The 16,559-nt window shown below is 37.8% G+C and overlaps 1 protein-coding gene across 3 annotated transcripts in view; it reads right to left on the bottom strand.

The window, feature by feature from the left end:
* The window catches only part of LOC120533386 (NACHT, LRR and PYD domains-containing protein 3-like), a 50,759-nt gene that overhangs the window by 21,124 nt on the left and 13,076 nt on the right, over window positions 1-16,559 (bottom strand). For 2 of the 3 annotated variants that reach the window (XM_039760228.1, XM_039760229.1), the window contains 2 exons: window positions 8,170-8,343; window positions 4,984-5,157 (listed from right to left, as the gene is read on the bottom strand). In XM_039760228.1, coding sequence (XP_039616162.1) covers window positions 4,984-5,157; window positions 8,170-8,343 — 348 coding nt within the window. The remainder of the gene's footprint in view (window positions 1-4,983; window positions 5,158-8,169; window positions 8,344-16,559) is intronic. The other variant, XM_039760230.1, reaches the window with a different exon arrangement.

Below are 16,559 nucleotides of genomic sequence, written 5' to 3'. Positions count from 1 at the left end.
CAAATAGACACTTTTAGTGTGGAGGAACTTGATAAACCTCTGGCGTTATCAGAATTACTAGATGCTATAAAGTCACTCCAAGGGGGAAAGCAGCAGGCCCTGATGGCTACCCTGCAGAATTTTATAAGAAATTCTCCGCTCAGCTAGCTCCCCTCCTATTAGCAACATTTACAGAAGCCAGAGATAACCAAACTCTTCTTCAAACTTTTCGCCAAGCACTAATCACAGTTTTTCCAAAACAAAATAAGGACTTATTACAATGTGCATCATACAGACCAATTTCACTTCTGAATAATGACGTTAAAATACTCTCAAAATCATAGCTAGAAGGATGGAGAAAGTGCTCCCTCGTAATATCACAAGACCAAACTGGATTTATTAGGGCCGACACTTATCTTCAAATCTTCGACGCCTGTTTAATGTAATATACTCACCAACTAAATCAAACACCCCAGAAATATTATTATCATTGGATGCAGAAAAAGCATTTGACATGATTGAATGGAAATACCTTTTTACTACATTGGAGAAATTTGGGTTTGGCCCGAACATTTGTGCATGGATCAAATTACTGTATACCAACCCAGAAGCTTCAGTTTGCATCAACAACATTTGCTCAGACTACTTTAAACTAGAACGTGGTACTAGACAAGGATGCCCTTGTCACCGCTACTGTTTGCAATTGCCATTGAACCACTGGCAATACATTGTCAAAATACTGATCAGATAAAGGGGATTATCAGAGAAGGACTGGAACAGAAAATTTCATTATATGCAGATGATATGGTACTGTATATATCAGACCCAGAAAATTCTGTGCCTGCAGTCTTAACAGCACTCACAGAATTTCAAAAGATCTCTGGTCTCAGAATTAATCTGAATAAAAGTGTACTCTTTCCAGTGAATTCTCAAGCATATAATATTAGATTAGATACCCTACCTTTTATCATTGCAGAACAGTTTAAATACCTAGGGTAAACATCACAAGTAAACATAAAGCTCTTTATCAACAAAATTTCCGTCTGCATGGAAAAAATTAAACAAGACTTGCATAGATGGTCAACCCTTCATCTCACTCTAGCTGGAAGAATTAACACTGTTAAGATGAATATTCTTCCTAAGCTCCTTTTTTTATTTCAAAACATCCAATATGCATTAATAAATCATTTTTAAGCAATTAGATTCAACAATAACCTCATTTATTTGGAACTCAAAACATCCACATATCCAAAGAGCGACCCTACAAAGACAAAAGGCAGAAGGCGGCATGGCTCTACCTAACTTCCAGTTTTATTACTAGGCAGCAAATATACAAGTTTTAAAAACCTGGACACAAATAGAAGAACATACACAGGCTTGGTCCACAATAGAAGTAAAATCCTGCAGTACTTCTTTATATTCCTGCTCTGTGCCCAATAAACAAGTTATCGGCAATATACTAATAACCCAATTGTGCTTCACTCACTTAGAATATGGAACCAATGTAGACAGCATTTTAAGATGGAGAAGCTTTTATCTGTGGCACCTCTGCAAGAGAACCACCTCTTTCAACCTTCAAAACATATGCAGTTTTAATATCTGGAAAAATTTGGAATTAACTTGCTTAGAGATCTTTATATAGACAACGTCTTTGCATCCTATGAACAATTACATTCCAAATTTAACATTCCAGCTACACATTTCTTTCACTATCTTCAAATCAGGAACTTTGTTAAACAGAACCTTCCAGATTTTCCTCATCTTGCACCCTCATCCATGCTGGTAAAATATTGCTCAATCTCAAGGACTCAGACACCATCTCTACAATATATAAAATCATTTCACAGTCCCTCCCTTTCAAAGATCCAAGATGACACTGGGAAAAAGATCTCTCAATTAATATATCAGAAAAGGAGTGGAAAGTAGCAATGCAGAGAATTCACTCAAGCTCCATATGCGCAAAGCATACAATTATACAACTCAAAATTATATATCGAGCATATCTGTCTTGTCTAAAACTCTCCAAAATGTTTCCAGGACATGATCCAACCTGTGAACGCTGCAATCAAGTCCCAGCCTCACTGGGTCACATGTTCTGGGCCTGCACCAAATTAACATTATTCTGGACCAAAATTTTAATTACCTTCAGACAGCCTTGGTCACAATCCCTCCTAACCCATTAACAGCTGTGTTTGGGGTTCTTCCAGATTGGTTTAAAGTGGAGAAAGACAAACAAATTGTGATTGCATTCACTACACTTTTGGCACGCAGACTTATTCTGATAAACTGGAAGAACCCAAACTCTCCTCTTTTAAGTCAGTGGGAAACTGATGTGTTATATTATTTAAAATTGGAAAAATGAAATACTCAGTTAGAGGATCTGTACAGACTTTTTTCAAAACATGGCAGGATCTAATCAGTAATATTTTAAAATAAGTTCTTAAAGCACAGAGAAATCAATTATTTTTGTATTTCTTTGTCTTCTACATTCATCTCTATTAGCTTATCAAATTTATTAATTCAGGTATATGTACAAGCCTTAAATTTTACGCCGTTTGCCTTGCTCTCTCTCTCAGGGGTGGGGGTTGACTTGTTTATAACTCAATTTTACTTTTTGTGAAAATTGATTGATTTGTATGGAATGATTGTAATAAAATTAATAAAACTTCAAAAAAAAAAATCACATTGACTGTTTGTCCTGACAGACTCTTCGGATGTTGGATTAACCAAATGATGAGGACACTTTTTGTGTTTATTGTGACAACTTCAAGGACAAAGACTTGACCTGACTTTGGGATCAATGAGAATGGAGGACAAGACTGACATGTGGCACTTCTGCCCTCATCCATTAAGATCTTACATACTGACCGGTGCCATTGACCAACTGACATCCGTCCACTAAATGCCTCACTAGTGTTCAGCTCAGTTTTCTTATTCCTTCTACTAATTTGTTACAGAACTGGAGGACAAGGTTCAAATGGATGATCAGCATCCCAAAGTCCAGTCCACTGGGCACAGTGGTGGTTTGTGAGCTTATTTAAATATTTTTTATTGAAAATCAGGTAGGACAGGCTTGTGGAAAGTAAGCTTATCAATATTTTCAGTGGGCTCACAAACAGATCTAAACTTACCTGAAATGGCACCACAATGCCCTCACACACCCAGAAACACAAAACACATGGCCAGCATCAATCCAAGGTGGAAGAGGAGCACACATGCATGGAGCGACCTGCGTGTGAAGTGGGAACAGATAAAGGCTCACCAGCATCACCTGCACAAACACCACAATGCACACAAATACAAGAACAACTAGCAGCACTCAAATTAGGTACCTTTTGCTTTGAAAAGTCATTATACTCATAGCTAATCACCACACCACATTGACCCTGCCACTCGCACAAAGAAAGTCCACCATTCATTTGCACACATGCAGTGTCAATGGAATGCAAGCCTCTTCATTCTCAGATGTCACCATCCACAGCATGCCACCCATGATATTTTTTTTCTGTGATTATTGTATAGTCATCTGGAGGAGAGATTCTGGTAGACAACATACACTTCCCTCGATCACGGCAGCCAGAGTGGACTTTTAAATGTGAAAAGAAAAAAGGTTGTGCCTTAGGAGACAGATGGCGATTGACACCTGGGAACCCATATTCAATGGTGTTGTTTGTGTTGGTAGATGGCTGTTTTTGTGTTAAAAGAACTGGCATTTGCAGTGCAGCTATTAGGAAAAGTCACAGATGGATAGGAGTTGATGACTTGTGAATGTCCTGATATTTATATTTTCATATATTTGCTTAACAGAAGTTTTTATCCAATGCGACTTACAAAAGAGGTCAACAAAATTGAGTAAACATCAGTCTTTGGGATGGTTTGGGAACAACTGTGACAGGACCAGATAACAAAATTGATCATCAAAAGTGGTGAGCTCAGAACAAAATGCAAGCAAGTTACAATTCTAAAATGACAAAACCCAACAGATTAGTTAGAAAGAACTTCAGAGAACAAGAGAATCTTCAAATGCTTCATAAACAGATGACAGTCACATTGTGGGGGCTGGGTTGGCCCAGTTGTCAGAGGTCAGGCTTAAACCCGGGTTTGTCTTTATCTTTCACAATTGTCTTTGTGCTATTGCCTATTTGCCTGCTTAAACTAATACACGATTTGACCATTTCTGTGTGCTTGTGGGTGTCACTGTGTCATTTTTAAAGATGTCTGACTGAGGCCAATTCTTGTCTCTCACAACTTACTATCCAGACTGTTTTCATCCCTAATCCTCTCCACTCTGCACCTGTCATCTTTCTCGCTATTATTGTTTCGCTGCTTATTCTTACTCCTGTTGTCCACTTTTTCTCCTCTTCCTCTTTTTGTCTATCCACATTTTACTCTTTGTTTTCTCATTCATGTCTCCTTTTTCTTTTTTTCTCTTCTCTTTTCTCTCCTTATTTTGTTTTTCCTTAACTTTGCTTTCCTACTCTCCTTATTCCTGTCTGTCATCTCAGTCCAGCTCCAGTTATCTACTCCTCTTTACATCTGGTCATCTCTTCTACTGCCACTGACCATGTCTCTCCTTCTTATTCACGTTAAGTGACTTTAAACGCAATTTAGTGAGGAGATCAGAGGTGTGTGATGGAGAGAAGAGACAACAGAGGACAAGGACAAGAATGAGATTGAAATAAAAAATGGACGGTGTGGGATTATTGGACAGGAAGTAAAACAAAAGACTGGACATGAAAGGATGATGAGAGTGGACAATGTGGGGTTTGGGCTCAGGATTACAATGCTGTCTTTAAGATTTTAACTATTAATGAGCAATCTCAGCTGTGTCCACCTCACACCCATCTGTCCGTCCACCTGCAACACTGCAGTCTGTCCTGTTGAAAAACAGCGTTTGCATTGTGGATGTGGAACAGTCAGAGTCATAAAGTGACAAGAAATAAAATTCAATAATTACACACACACACACTCACGCTCACACTCATTCTCTTGCTGTTCACTTACTTCAGTGTCTGTAATTTGCAGTTTTCACTCCTCAGCCCCTCACACAGTTCATCCACTCTTGAATCCTCCATCTTGTTGTTACTCAGGTTCAATTCAGTCAGTTGTGAGTGTGGAGAAGAAAGAACTGAGGAGAGAGCTGAGCAACATCTCGAGGTGAGACCACAATGAGACAGGCTGTGGAGATTAAAAGAGAGAAGTGAGGGCATGAAGGGGACAGACAGACAATACAAAGGTTCAACAGCTTTACACATTTTGACTTTTTCACTGAAATGCAGTTTGAACCTGAAACCACTGCAAGTCTCTTGAAGTAAGGTGCTATATACCTGACCGTTTCTCCTGCTTGCATTCTATATTGACTAGTAAGGTATAGTTTAAACTGACATGTGGAAGTTAATATTGGACAAGAACATCAAAGAAACAAGAATCACAGCATCCTGCACTCGAGTGTCCAAATAGACTTGTCAAAGATGATAATGGAGAGGAGGTGACAAATTTGAATTTCTGTTTGTCATTCTGGACTCAGGACATGCTGACACGTTGTGTAATTTGTAGGACAACATCCAAAGACACCTGTTACATATGCGGGTTACTACTGGTCACGATACTCAACTTCTTGTCCTATAGACTCTCCTAATGTCAGACGCACGAGATGATGAGGACACTCTGTCAGGTTCTCTGTGACTTCTCTATGCAGGAGAATGAGCTTGTAATGCAGTGGTTCTCAACCTGTGGGTCAGACTCCCCTAGGGGGGCACGAAGTAATAAAAAGCAGGGTGCGAAGATGTCAAAAAAAAAAAACAAGAATCAAAAATATGAAAAATACATCTATTGAAACCAAAACAAATTAACTTAAACTACATTCTGATACTAAAAAAAGAAATATAGAGTTAGATAAATGTCGATAAAAGTTAAGTAGGTATAATAAACTATGTATCTATGATATATCATTAATTAAAAAAGAACAAATTGGTATTAGTGGGTTCCTTTAAAAAACGTAGGGCGATTAAAACTGTTATGAAAACTCGGGTTGCAAATACTTAAAGGTTGAGAAACGCTGTTTTAATGAATGATCACTATCCCAAAGTCATGTCCATTGGACATAGAGGTGGTCTGAGGTCATTTTGTTTGATTGAACTTAACAGTGACCCTATGACTGCTGACCACTGCTGTGCATTCCCATCTCCTGTCAGACTTTTTGTCTACTCATTCAATTTAAGTGATTTGATCAAATTGATGGGTGACATGCTGAGAGCATCATACCTTGGGAGGGACTTGAAATGCAGACCTCTACAGGATATGGATGGACTTTAGAGGGATTTCTTTGGTCTGGCACGCACAGTGTCTAAGTGTGTACGTGTCATGACAAGTGTCCATCTGTGTGATTCTGGTCAGAAGTACAAGGTGGTGTGGCTTTGGGTTTTCAGTGTGCATATCCATGTGTCAACTTGTTTGTCTACATAATATGCATATCAGACAAGATTTCCTCCTCAATTGTTCATTCCTTATCTACTCCACAGTGTAATTCAGTGTTCAGCTAATGGAAACCCCTGATTACTTTTTGGCATTTCACACATGTAGAGAGCCTAAGGCCTTGTGGTGCACCAGTGCTGAGGGTCAGGGATCAGACGTGTGTTTGTCCATATGCTCACATTTGTTTCTGACCTGCATAAAGTCTGACATCCATTCCCTTTCTGAGTAGGACAGATGAAGCTGGTCACTTTCTGGTTTGATGGCATTAAGGGCTGAGCTTAAACCCCCACATCTCCATGAATGTCCAGGGTGGTCATGATGTCAATCTGTAAAGTTCCAGTCCCAATCCACCATATCATTCATAGACCTATTATCTCAATAGTCAAGGACACCTTGTGCGACATTTTTTGTAAGTCAGACAGGCTGAGGTGCTCGAAAGGTCCTCATTACTACAGGCATCAAGTCTACTCGTCTGTGCTTATTAAGATCTGGGAATTTTGGAAGTTGGTAGAGATTTTGAAGCAGGCAGGAACAGAGCTAGTCCAGAGACTGATTAAAAATGTCCAAAAATACAGGAGACATCTGGCTTCACAGAGGAGATGAGCTCTGGACTTACGGCCTTTTAGGATTTTGTGCCTGAAAATGCTGCAGACCACCCTAGTAGTGATGGACACTTGAACCTAAGCAGATGAAGGTGGGTATGAAGTAGCAGAAGTCAAATGAGCAGCTTCATGAAAGCAATGCTATCTTGCTCCATGGCAACTGAACTGGTCCAAATGGTCTGTCAGGCCGTGGCTTGCTGAACAAGCGAACATTTTGTCTTTTATTTGGTAAGTTGAAGGTCACTTGTCCACAAAGCCATTTTCACAAACTTATTCCTCAACTTTGTCTCAGCTCTTCCCCTTGTCCTCACTTCCTTCTTTTCTCCAGGCTGTGATCAGCCTTGCTGTATTCGCTTCCAGTTCTTTGTCTTGGCCCAGCTGTGTACATTTAGGTTTTAAACCAGGTTTGTCTTTGTGCTAATTCCTGCCTGACCTCACACTAATATATGAAATGACCATCTCAGTGTGCTTGTGGGTATTGCTGTGTCAGTTTTAAAGACATTCAAAGCCATCCTGTTGCTCCTCTGGTTAACCTTCTCTTGATCAACTTTGCAGATTTCAGTTTATATTTGTATTTAAAAAAAAGAGAGATATGTGAGGAGTGACCAGGGGAGTACAGGGGTAGTGCAGCAGGTTTCTTTAATAGCCGTATAGTGTGTGTCACAATATTCACATCTCTGCTTGGATATTTGATTGAATGCTGGCAGTTAGGAAGATCCTGACTGAGAAGTGTGGGGTTGAAATGGCAAAAGAAGGATTTGTGAGGCCTGGGATTTGGACCTCTAATCACATCAGTGATCTGTTGAGGAACACATGTCATGGTCTGGCTTGTTTATGTTCTGTATTCTTTGTTCAAGCTCCTATTTTATGTCTTCTTTGTTCAATTTCAAGTATTTCCTATATGATCATTTTATTTATTTTGTAATGTGTGTAATTTTTCATTCTTTTGTAGTTAGGTTTCTATGTGTGCAGTCTGTTCTGATTAAACACAGCATTTGTATTGTGGGTCTGGAACAGAAATAAAATTCAACAAATAAACACTCACACTTTCACACACTCTCTCTCTCACACACAAACACACACACACACACTCGTACACTTGTTGTTCACTTACTTCAGTTTCTCTAATTTACAGTTTTCACTCCTCAGACCCTCACACAGCTGATCCACTCCTGAATACTCTATGTTGTTGCTGCTCAGGTTCAGTTCACTCAGTCGTGAGTGTGGAGAAGAAAGAGCTGAGGAGAGAGCTGAGCAGCATGTGGAGGTGAGACGACATGAGGACAGGCTGTGGAGAAGAAGAGAGAGAAGTGAGGGCATGTGAGCAGACAGATAGAGAAAAAAATAAGCAAAAAAAACTTCACGCCTGCTGTGACAAAGACTAAAACCTCACTGACTCTGCTGATCATGGCATCCGTCCATACTGAAGCACTTGTGAATGAAATAAATAATCAGAGAGAAGCAAGCAGAGAATAAAAACAAAATAGATATGAGCTACTGGTATTCCTCCCAGAGTGAGACATATTTAGAGAAGAATTTTAATAAAAGAACACTGGGATTAAATGGAGAAGACCGCAGGACACAGGGAGCATCAGACTTTCATTCCTTCACAGTGGTGTGAACTAACAAATGACATTTACTGTCGTTACTGCATTTGAGGAGATTATGATTAGAATTGTACTTTTAAAGGATTTTTAAATGCTAATACTTTTAGTCTTTATAAAGTATATTATTTAGTAATGATTGTACTTTTTGACATTTAATGGCAAGTTGTTTTAAACTACAATTGATTGTCTGTGCTCTCAATCCAGTGTTCAGAGATGCCTTTTAAATGCAACTATAATATTTTGGGGGGCTGCAGGTCAAGGTCTTTGACACAAGGGCCATGCAGATCACTCCACCTCTGTAACTGGTGTAAGTGTCCAGTGTGCTGGCCGAGAACTGAGTGGGCACTGTGAAAGTTATCATCTTTTTTCTTGTCTTCAGTGACGTTGTATTTGTGCTGAATGTTAAGATGTCTACGCAATGGAAGACTCAGTGACACACTTTATAACAAAGAGACCTTACTGTGTGTCACTGTCACATTTAGAAGAGCCGGTCAGCCTCAGGGACATTAGGCTAATCACCTTTATAATGTGATGGAAAGTCGACATGCCAAAAACTGGGTAGTCACCAGCACACAAGTCCCTCAAATTTCTCTCAGCTCTTCCTCTTCCTTACTTCCTTCTTTTCTTCAGGCCATGCTCAGCGTTCTTCTATTCACTTCCAGTTCTTTGTCTTGGCCCAGTTGTGTAAGTTTAGGTTTGAACCCGGGCTTGCCCTTGTGCTAATTCCTGCTTGACCACACACTAATACATGAAGTGACCATCTCAGTGTGCTTGTGGGTATTGCTGTGTCAGTTTTAAAGACGTTCAAAGGCATCCTGTAGCTTTTCTGCTCCACCTTCTCTTGTTCAGCTTTGCAGATTTCAGTTGACGTTTGTATTTAAAAACAAAAGAGAATCATGGAGTGACAAGAGTGACCATGAGAGCACAGGGATAGTGTGACAGGTTTCCTTAATGGCCATATAGTGTATGTCAGAATATTCACATATCTGCTTGGATATTTGATTGTCAGCTGGCATATTTGAACAGTTTATTAGATGAATTGACTACAAGACAGCATCAGTCCAGTTCATGTTCTGTTTCTGGATTTGAACACAGGCTAAACAATAACAACGTCTGATCACTCATCTAAAGTAAGACACTCTGAAAAGAGCACAAGAAAGCCTGACTGACAGGAGTTCTTGAATAATGGAGTCGTGGAGAACTGACAGGTATGATGTCACACAGGAAGCCTTGAAGTTTGGACAAATGTGAAAAACGGAGAAAGAGATTTGGAAAACTAAAGCACCCGGAGTCTGTGACATTTGAAATTTGAATGTATTGGCCTCATTTGATAATAGTTACTCCTTCATAAGTTTTTAACCAGCAAATAATGCAAATATAAAACATACAACTGGAAATGTTACAAATCTAACTGAGGGATTCTATTGAAAATTTGCTATAATTTACCTATGGGGACAAATACACATCTATCTATCTATCTATCTATCTATCTATCTATCTATCTATCTATCTATCTATCTATCTATCTATCTATCTATCTATCTATCTATCTATCAAACGAGATATTAAAGGCACATGCTTTAAAGAGTTTTTAAATGAAAAAAATTAAAATTATTTTGGCAATACCTGATTCAACAGTTCAGATATAATAATGTTTGAATTTCTATTGATTTTATTGGTTTTGTATTAGTATTGATTTTAAGCAGTAGTCTTCACATACTGTAGAGAAAATATCAGAATAAACATAAAAGTGCACAGATGTCAAGATAACTCCTGCTGATGTCATTCTTTATAAACCCGGTTCTGAAATCCTTTCAGATTATAACACGCACATGGTTGAATCCTTATGGCAGCACACATTAATGTTCAAGAACTGTGTTGTATTTTTATATTAACAAACTCCAATACTAATTTACTGAAAGGATAGCTAAGTAACTACTTAAAGGCTATACCAGTATTGTAGCATTGTTGTTATAGTTTGTATTTGTATATTTTATATTTTAGTACATAAAAAGGAACAATATTTTTCACTTGAATAATGGAAGTACTTTTAATTAAAAAAAAAAAACTGTGGTATTGAGCTGGTATTGAGTATCGTAAAATATTGTGATGTCCCCAGGTGGAGTACAATGTGCACGGCCATTGATGAAGGGCTCCTTGTGCTAGAAATGTGCAGTCAGAATTATATGCTTAAGTCAGTGAGGCTGCTGTGCCTTTGTTTAGATTTTCATGCAAATAATTTTGAATTTCGCAGATGTGAATCTACATGAAACTCAATTGTCTCACACAGTCCATTTGTGTTTCTATATGGATGTCACTAATATGCCTTTTAACAAATAAACTTTTTTTACTATAGATATTCTGATGGTGCAAACTTAACACCTCAAAAATTTGATAAACTGAATAATGGAGGAGAAGCAGAAGGTGTTCACTCACTGAGGTTTGGCTAACCATGAAGATTAAGGAGATTTGGCGGTGATTGTAATCAAACAGAAGCACTTTAGCTAATGCCAGTTCAATGGCCAACTGGACACATCAAACAAAATAAAAATGTGAGAGGATAAATTTTATAAGGAGAAAAGGGTCGGATAGACAGAAGAGCGGGGTGTAATGTAGGACAGTAGGAGAAGAGCTCAAGGATCACAAAAGTGGCTATAGGTCAGAAAGCTGTCAGAGTGTCTAGAAAGATCTGGTAAGGTGCAATCTGTGGACAGTTTGGGGATGAGTGTAGTGACTGCTTTGTTTTTGAAGGGTAATTTAACACAAGACAATCTAGAATCACAATGGAGGAGAAACCAATGCAATTAAATATGAAAAATGGAGAGAGACTGATAAGGAATTGTGAAGGAGAGAAGGAGGAGAAGAAAGGGAGAGAAGGGGGATGAAGATGTCAGAGGAGAAGTGAAGATGCCAATTGATTTATAGACAGAATGGATTTGAAAGTGGAAATAAAAGGAGGTTATGTGAAAAATCTTAGAATAAACTCAGTCCAGACGGATTAAAAATGTCAACAGGGTTTATATTTTCCAATCAGACCTCACAACAAGGGATAATAATTAAAGATGAAACGATTATTTGTGTAATTAAGAGAAAGAATCAAGCAGCATCTTTAAATCCCACCATGTAGGGATAATGTGTGACATTACAGGGTGTTTAGAGACCTCTGCTTAAAATTTTAAAGAGACAGGACTGTTAATATGTGAGGGGGAGAGACACATACAGTCAGGTACCAAGATAGTGGAGTAGAGAGGTATGGTCACAAGCAGATTGAATGGAGGACAAATGACCAAAGATACAAGTTTAGGTCTGTTAGAAAGAACAGCTTTGTCAATTTCAAAAATCAGCACTTTATCTTCCATATTGGGTCTACTGGGACAATATTAATAAAGTTATTTGTGCCTTTGGTCCAAGAAAAGAGTGACTTTGTCTCCTTGTTAAAAAGATGGCAGAACATCTGAGCAAGTGAGCAAAAATGTATGAATCACAAAGGCCTGCTACTTAAGGTCTTCTACAAATGTCTGCCTGATAAAGTCTTTCCTGGCTTTAAAGATGATCAGATGTGGAGGTGAGAGTGGATGCCACACCACTGACAAGAAGGTGCTCTAATTTATTGGAGGAAATACAAGGCCAGATAAAGCCAGTTTGGTAAATATGTCTCCATTTACAGTATGTTTCACTGTTGGCACTCAGAATTTCTAGTAACGGTTTTGTGTCAATCATGTGGGAAGCTGGGGATTTGGGGGAGGCCATAACCCCCTTGCAGTATTGGAAAATAAGGTTAAAGCTGTCATTTGTAATAATGTACAACCTTAATTTAAGACTGTAAAATTACAACAAAAGATCAGAAGCAATGCCTCTATGACCAAACATTAAAATTTGTGAGCTGAAATGTCAAAGGTCTTAATCATGAACTAAAGAGGAAGAAAGTATTCTCTCACCTAACAGGCCTAAATGCCTAGATAGTATTATTACAGGAGACTCACTTAATCTCCTGTACTCGTTTTGATTTCAGCCAGCCATTAGTCAGCCAACACACAAAGCAGGGCACACTTTGGACTTAGTGATTACTAAAGGAATAAAAGTTGATGTGAGACAGATCATAGATATTAGTTTATCGGACCATTTTCTCTTATTATTTAATATAGAAATAATGACAGAAAAAATTAATGAGAAGCATATTGTTAAACGCTTCTTTGATTCATCTGCAGCCTCAAAGTTTACAAACATTTTAAGCAACCAGTCTGTTTGTAGTGCTTACTACAATACTGAGGATAATGTAAATAGTAAGGTGGAAAATTTTAATACTAAAGTGAAAGCTGCCGCTGACTTAGTTGCTCCTGAAAAGACAGTTAAAAAATTTTGAAGCACTGTTACACCATGGAAGACCCAAAGAGTGCCTGATCTAAAGAAAACATTCTGGAGAGCTGAGCATAAATGGAGAAAAACTAAACTGATTGTCCACTATGAGATATTGAAGGCTAAAATAACAGAATACAGCAACATAGTCCATTTTGAGAAGTGGTGCTATTTCTCTAAAATTATGAATAACAATGCCAGTAATCCCAGAGTTGTATTCTCCACAATTGATCAATCTTCTAAACCCAGGTCATTCAATGGAATGCCTCTAAAAAACTTCAAGTGAAACTTGTGAGGCTTTTGCTATATTTTTTAAACACAAAATTAATGATTAGAAATAATATAGCACATCTCACCCAGACTGAACCTATTAAACCCCGTTACTCCATTATAACACTACAATTACCAAAGCCTATGAAAAAACTCGTAAACCTAGCAAACCTTAAATCCCTTTGCACCTCTCCGTCAGCATCTTTGTCTTGTAAATGTGTCAAGAAGCACAAGCAGCAAGCAGCCTGCTATAACATCCCCCCTACCACCGCAGAAAGGACAAGAAGTTCTCCCAGTTCCAGACTTGACTATCTGGGAGTGAGCTACCTAGATTTGTATAGTGTAAATAATTGGATGTGTGTTCCGTGTCTACGACAATCTATGTAATAACACATTGTTAAAACAGAAGCATTTTTCATGTTTTAGTAATAAATGGCAAAATGTAGTCATGAACTGTATAATGTGTGAAGGCTGAAGTCCAAATATCAATTAAACACTGTCATAAAAAGTGCAAGGACAGTTTTCGTGGTGCAGCTGTATTTGCAACCTCTCCTTCGCTAATTTTCCGTTTAGAGTAGTGAACTGCTCTTATTAATAATATACAATAAAAACATGCATTTAATTTGAGTCTGTAACAGCCAGTGTAAATTTAGAGTACTTGTAAAAGTTAGCTTTTTTTTTCACTTTTATTCTCTCAGTCACGATCACAATACAACACCCACCCTGCACTCCAGATCTGATGCTATTAGTTTTTATCTGAAACTGGGAATAACTATAGATGTGATCTCTGATCTGGAGGGATAAAAGCTGACAAACAAACGCTGGTGAATCTGCTTTCTTCGTATCTCATTGTCATTTGAATTTTTTTTATTCAGTTTTATTGAGTGTTCCTGCTCGCACTGAATTAGTATGCACCTTACGGTCCACAATGTCAAAGCCACACTGACAAAAAAACAAAGACATAAGTATATATGCTATTTGTAATAATTCATTTTATGACCTGTGTAGTACACTGAATTGAATTGAATTCCTTTACTGTTATTGTATGGTAAAATGAGATTTCTTATGCAAATCCCCTATAATTTATTTTCCTATTAAATGGTAAAATAATAAAAACAAAAACATTAATAATAATAATAATAATAATAATAATAATAATAATAATAATACAATTAAAAAATCAATGGAAAATATAAAGTATGAAAGCATAGGTGGCTGAGGTTGTGCAGTATTATAACTGTAATGCAAGTTTACAATGAGGAATTGTTCTACAAGGAGCACTTGATGGAATGATTGAGTGTGCTTATAGCTCTTCGGATGAAACTGTTTCTGAACCGTGAGGTTCATGCAAGAAAGGCTCTGAACCATTTGCCAAATGGGAGAAGACCAAATAGACTGTGCGCATCGCTGAGGCAGCATATGCTTGATGCTGTATCCCGATAATTCTCTTTCCTAACAGCTGTGTTTCCACACTCAGATACAGTGGATTAAAATACTCACTGGTGCACTGACAGTAACAATGCTAAAGCAGCTATGGTATTTGGAATAGTTTGGTCATTCCGTGCACCATTATATGGTTACAGGTTGATTACAATCAGATGCCTTAAACTAAAAAAACAATATGCAGCTAATGTCAGTGTATTCAATAAAGTTGCGTAAGAGATGTGAAACTAAAAAAGGGAAACCACCCAGTAAATACAAAGTATCGTCAGTATACTAACAACCCAATGTCCTTCATCCTTTCAGAATATGGAAACAATGTAGGAAGAGCTTTAAGTTAGAGAATATTTTATCTGTGGCACCTCTACATGATAACCACCTTTTTCCACCCTCTCAAACTACACAGTCTTTAATGTTTTGTATAAAAATAATGTCTTTGCATCCTATGAACAATTACACTCCAAATTTGGTCTCCCATCAACAAAATTTTTCCACTATCTCCAAATTAGAAACTTTGCTAAACAAAATCTGCCCAATTTTCCTTGTCTCCCACCTATTTCTAGAGATATTGATCAGTCTTGAAGACTCAGACAACATTTCTGTAATATAATAAACATTTTAAAGTCCCTTCCTTTTAAAGATCCAAGAGAACAGTGGGAAAAGGATCTCTCACTCAACATCTCAGAAAAGGAGTGGAAGGTAGCAATGCAGAAAATTCACTTGAGCTCTAAATGCATAAAGCATACAATTATTCAACTCAAAGTTATATATCGAGCACATCTGTCTCGCTTAAAATTGTCCAAAATGTTTCCAGGGCAACATCCAACATGTGAACATTGCAATCAAGTTCCAGCCTCACTGTGTTAAATTTCTAAAGGAACGAAAAACAAAGTATGTAATTTACAGCAAGGTCAACAAAGAATGAAACACATGAGGCAACATGCAGACTCTGGAAGTACAGGATTTAAGGCTCAAAACTAACACATGCTGAGTGCATGATAGTGCAACAGACAGCAAACTCAGACTTTTGTACAGGCTAATATATATATAACAATTACAACACTAATAACAAAAACAAAATAATATTAATCCTCAAACTGTTGAAGTATAGGAGAGGTGTTGTGATGTGAGATTTTACATATAACTTGATAAATGTTTTGTATGTCTTTATTTATAATTTAGGCAAACCAAGTGGTGAGAGGTATTCATGTTTGCCTTCCCCCAACCCTTTTTACGACTGTCTCTTTGTAATTTTATGACAGGATTTGGGGGGATGTGTCTTAAACCAGTTTGATCTCCCACACAAAGCCAGGTTAGCTTAACATATGGTCTTGGGGGGGGGTTGAGGTGTTAAATGTACTATTTCTCCCATTGGTCTGAGATATGGCTGTTTGGAATTGGCTTGTCTCAGAGGCCTTTAAGTACCATGATGTCCTATTGGTTCTAGGAATTGGAGAGAACATCTATAAATGTACTTGCTCAACCACATTCTCTCTCTGACCCACATATGAAGAAGCATTTCTCTGACTGACTCACATATGATGAAGAAGCATCTCTCTTGCTAACCTGTGAGGATGAAGACTTTTAGATAACTTAACTCCTGCTTGTCTTTTTACTACATCTAATTGCCTGAGGTTATAGATATAGAAGGGAAGGTGGGGATAAGTTATATACAGTGGTAAGTCTGTGAGATTAGGTATTCTAAGGCTACATATTAATAATACAATAGGGGACAGTAGAGCAATATATATATTACTCTACCAAGATAAAACAGAGGTGTACATGGAAAAATACAATTAAGCAATCAACATAGCAAGAGGACTGCAAATTT

Source organism: Polypterus senegalus, chromosome 8, assembly GCF_016835505.1.
Source record: "Polypterus senegalus isolate Bchr_013 chromosome 8, ASM1683550v1, whole genome shotgun sequence".
Classification (NCBI taxonomy): domain Eukaryota; kingdom Metazoa; phylum Chordata; class Cladistia; order Polypteriformes; family Polypteridae; genus Polypterus; species Polypterus senegalus.
Note: the sequence above shows the minus strand (reverse complement) of the source record. Positions and strands in the feature narration are given on the sequence as shown.